This window comes from Gossypium raimondii, chromosome 7 (assembly GCF_025698545.1).
Source record: "Gossypium raimondii isolate GPD5lz chromosome 7, ASM2569854v1, whole genome shotgun sequence".
NCBI lineage: Eukaryota > Viridiplantae > Streptophyta > Magnoliopsida > Malvales > Malvaceae > Gossypium > Gossypium raimondii.
The window spans coordinates 8,305,318-8,309,389 of NC_068571.1; the positions used below are offsets into that span (position 1 = coordinate 8,305,318).

The window sequence follows — 4,072 nt, forward strand, 5'->3', positions numbered from 1 at the left end:
TCTTCACATATACAATAAAAAGAAAATACTCATAACTCAAAATCTACTAACTGTATAAATAAAACTCCTAATGTGTTTTAATCAATAAAAAGAGAGTATTAGTGAAAATATTACATAATAAATAATCTTTTAAATTGAATAAAATATCTTCTAGATGGTTGGTTTTGTTGCCTTATTCATTGCTAAGTAATCCTTTTCGAGTTTGTATCTCAAATGTAAATTACGGGAGATTGTGAAACACTCTTCGATACTTAAATTCGATGAAAATACGAGAAAATAATAAGAGAAAAGATAAACCCTAAATAACAAAATAATCAAAATTCATAATATAAATATATGTAAATAGGACATGGAATCTTACGCAGGGGTGGTACAATGAAATTCCAAGCACTAAAGATCATAAATATCAATCACTTCACTATTCCCTTCCAGAAATCGCATATTCCTTGGAATCTACTCTTTCTTTTTCTCGACCGTCGTTTTTCTTAATCCATTCAGAACCCATTATTTCATTGTTTTGTCTTGACCTCGAAATTTAAGGAAAATATTTGTTTTCAGTTCAGATCATCTAACTTAGGGTTTAATATATGTATTAATTTTTTTAATAATTTAAATAGTAATCAAATCCCTTTATCTTATTTTTAGACCAAATATGTTTTGATGCATGAAATTAGTATTACAACACTAATTGTAAAAAGCTAAAATTGTTATATTTTCTTTAAAATCAGAAACTTCTCAAAATTAAAAGTCATCCATAATTAATTATTTTAATGATTTCTCATTTTTAATTGAATACAATATATTATAATTAAAAAAATTTCGGTCCCTATCTTTTCTTGTCAACTTTAAAGTACTAAAATTTCTGAAATTTAAACCCGATAAAAAAAAAGTTTGTCTTGGTTTATATATATATATAAACTATGTTGAAGCTTCAAATCCAATCTCCATCTTCCTTTGAAGTGTCACCAAATTGCAATCCAAGTCAGAATCTTGATCCCAATATAGTTTTCTAGTAATTACGTAGGATTTGATTCATGGGAGAAGACACTAAAACCAAAGTAAAGGAAAGCCAACAAGAAGGGAGGCAAGAGATGTGGAGAAGCATAGAAATTGTTGGGAGTGTGGAGAAGTGGGCGTTGACGGTGGTGGTTGGTGACGAACTTAACTTCATTCCTCCATTGAACTTTGCTATGGTTGACAATGGCGTCTTCAGATCGGGTTTTCCTCACTCTGCCAATTTCTCTTTTCTCCAAACACTTAACCTCCGCTCCATCATGTAAGACCAAAGTTTCTTCCCTTGTTCTTCATAGAAGTTGATGATGTTCTTCATCACATGCAAATTTTTGTAGTTTGAGTGAAAGGGTTTTTGTGGTTTTGATGTTAGATATCTGTGTCCTGAGCCATATCCAGAAGCCAACACTGAGTTTTTAAAGTCCAATGAAATCAGGCTTTTTCAGTTTGGAATTGAAGGTTATAAGGTAACTCTTTGATTCCCAAACATATTGTTTTTGCAGTGAACATCTTAAATTATATAACTCATTTTGGATTTTGGATTTTTATTATTATTTATGTACATATATTTTTTACCCAATGACTAACAGAACTATTAAATTATAAAGTAAAATATATTTAGATAAATGCAAAATTCAAATAAAATGAGACTCAAATTTAGAGCTTAAAATTGGAAAGCCGCCGCCCTATTACTAGTCCAAAGCCTCATGGGGGTGGGGTCTTTGATTTGTAGTATTAGCCTTTTGATTTCTTACATAAACATACATGTGATGCTCCTTTTCCATTGCACAAAAGGATAACAAGTGGTATCAAGAATTATTTTTTGCTTTCATCCTTTTAGATTTTTCTTTTATTTAAATAAAAAATATTTTAATTTTAATTTAATTAGTGTAAAATATTTTTTATTAATATATGAACTATGAAACAAATCCTTCATATTAGAGCTCATGGATTGAAAACTACGACATCAACGAATTATGTAATTTGTCGCTAGGATTAGAATGAATTAAATAATTGCAACTTTAATTATCCTAATTGCTCGACAACCATTCTAAACTATTGAATATTGGTCATCTATTTAATAAACCTAGAAGATTCATTAATATCAAAGAACAAAGAAAATTAAGTCTCACAAATTTATTAAATTAAATTTCGATGTAACCTTTGACTCCATCTCCTAATCTTAACCTAATCATGTCTATTTATAGGACAAAAATAATATAATGGAAAAATACAAAAGTGCCATTGATTAAATAAAGCAAAGTTAGATATTTTAATTCCTTCCAAATGGTATATTGTGGGCACAAAATGAATGTACCTAGCTCAATATGAATTTTATTGATTTTATGTATTTGTAAAATATACAACACAACGAAATATTAAACTCCTCTCTAGCTTTAAGAAACTATTCAAGTTTCCTTTGTAAGTAGGCAACAATGGGCACCTTGATGGGCAAAATGACCATGGTATGTACGTCAAATTGGAGGAAAACTAATTAAGATATACATTTAATGCAGGAGCCATTTGTAAATATCCCAGACGATACAATTCGTGAAGCTCTGAATGTGGTCCTTGGTACACTATTATACTTCAATTGTGGGCAAGGTAAACGTGGGTTGATCAATTATTAGTAATTTAATATTGCCACTCTGCAATGCAGATGTAAGGAATCACCCAGTTCTGATCCATTGCAATCGAGGGAAGGTATGTGAAATTTGTTCATCTGCCATTTATATGACAAAGAGGTTCGAGTTTTACAATGTTGTGCTCTCGTTTCAGCATCGAACTGGGTGTGTGGTTGGATGCTTGAGGAAATTGCAAAGATGGTGTTTGTCATCTGTTCTCGATGAATACCAGAGGTTTGCGGCTGCAAAAGCTAGGGTTTCAGATCAGAGGTTTATGGAATTGTTTGATGTTTCTAGCGTGCCCATCTCATTTTCTTGCTCCAACAAGTAAGCACTTAACCGCAGAACAATAAAAAGGCAAATAATATATTTGTAGCAATGCCCTTGTTTGCATTGAATAGTGTTATAATTCTACTTGTTTTTGGTGGGACATACAACGATTATCCATGTTGTCTTTGAAATTTATTGTTGGAAAGGTACAATTACATCAACAAAAGTCAAATGGAAAGATTTTTGAAGATGTCTTCTGTTTCGTGCAAACTGCTCTCAGGCGCCTAATGCTCAGGCCTCCTTTCTTTATTGAGGTCACGCCGTCACGGATGTATTTTTGGTCTTATATTGTTTATCATGTCATAAGGATGTGTTTGGTTTAAGACGGTAATACTTTTTTACCTAAAAAATATATTCTTTTTACAAAAAAGTTAACATTTGTTATATTATCAATAAGTAAAAAAATTATAAAATATGGTGTAGTCTTTCATCTTATATTGCTAGTTAAAATAGGAAGCAATTCCATGTTACTTAAGAAAAAAGTTTTAAAAAAAATTTGGGGTCATCACTTTTAGTGCTGACGTGGTAAAAAATATTTCCAGCCAAAAGTGTTTTATTGGTCACATATGAAAGGTGATTTCAGCTGGAACTGTTTTTTTAAGTTTTCTTTGAAAACGTTTTCAGTTAGAAATGTTTTACTAAAATTAGCTCATTCTCGTAAATTTTCAAAATTCGACTTATTTCTGTAATTTTTAAAGAAAGGGTTTTATTTAATAATTTAGTTATTATTACTTTAAACTAATAATTTCATATTTAAAATAGTGTCAAAGTTTTGAAATATAATATATAATCTCAATACAACTACTTGGTAATGCGATCCTTTTACAATTTTATCCTTTAAGTGACTTCAATTTATTTTACTCAAACCAATAATAATAATAATAAAAGAATGAAGTTTTATAGTTCTTCGACTAACATTTCACCTATATTTATTTATTTATTATTATAAGTTTGAGAAAATTAATATATAATCTGTTATATTATATTTTGTATGTTAAATTTTGTAGGAATTATTTAATTTCCCAAGCGAATTGGAATTTTGTCATATCTTTTATTTATTTATCTATTTTAAATTTTTCTAAATATAAGGTAAGGACATATGGTAA

General features: G+C 29.4%; 1 protein-coding gene across 1 annotated transcript; it reads left to right on the top strand.

Annotated features, from left to right (window-relative positions):
- The first annotated feature begins 890 nt into the window (after nucleotides 1-890).
- On the top strand, nucleotides 891-3,289 carry LOC105802581 (probable tyrosine-protein phosphatase DSP4). Its single transcript, XM_052633192.1, has 6 exons — nucleotides 891-1,276; nucleotides 1,385-1,478; nucleotides 2,529-2,586; nucleotides 2,672-2,715; nucleotides 2,791-2,963; nucleotides 3,113-3,289. Exons 1-6 carry the CDS (start codon nucleotides 1,035-1,037, stop codon nucleotides 3,192-3,194), a joined length of 693 nt encoding a protein of 230 aa, XP_052489152.1. The 5' UTR covers nucleotides 891-1,034; the 3' UTR covers nucleotides 3,195-3,289.
- The last annotated feature ends 783 nt before the right edge of the window (nucleotides 3,290-4,072 follow it).

What these genes read in the sequence shown, in the direction of transcription:
- LOC105802581 (XM_052633192.1), top strand. Translation starts at nt 1,035, where the DNA reads ATGGGAGAAGACACTAAAACCAAAGTAAAGGAAAGCCAACAAGAAGGG. An exon ending in TTGGAATTGAAGGTTATAAG is followed by an intron (nt 1,479 to 2,528) that starts GTAACTCTTTGA and finishes CATTTAATGCAG; the next exon opens with GAGCCATTTGTAAATATCCC. An exon ending in TCCATTGCAATCGAGGGAAG is followed by an intron (nt 2,716 to 2,790) that starts GTATGTGAAATT and finishes CTCTCGTTTCAG; the next exon opens with CATCGAACTGGGTGTGTGGT.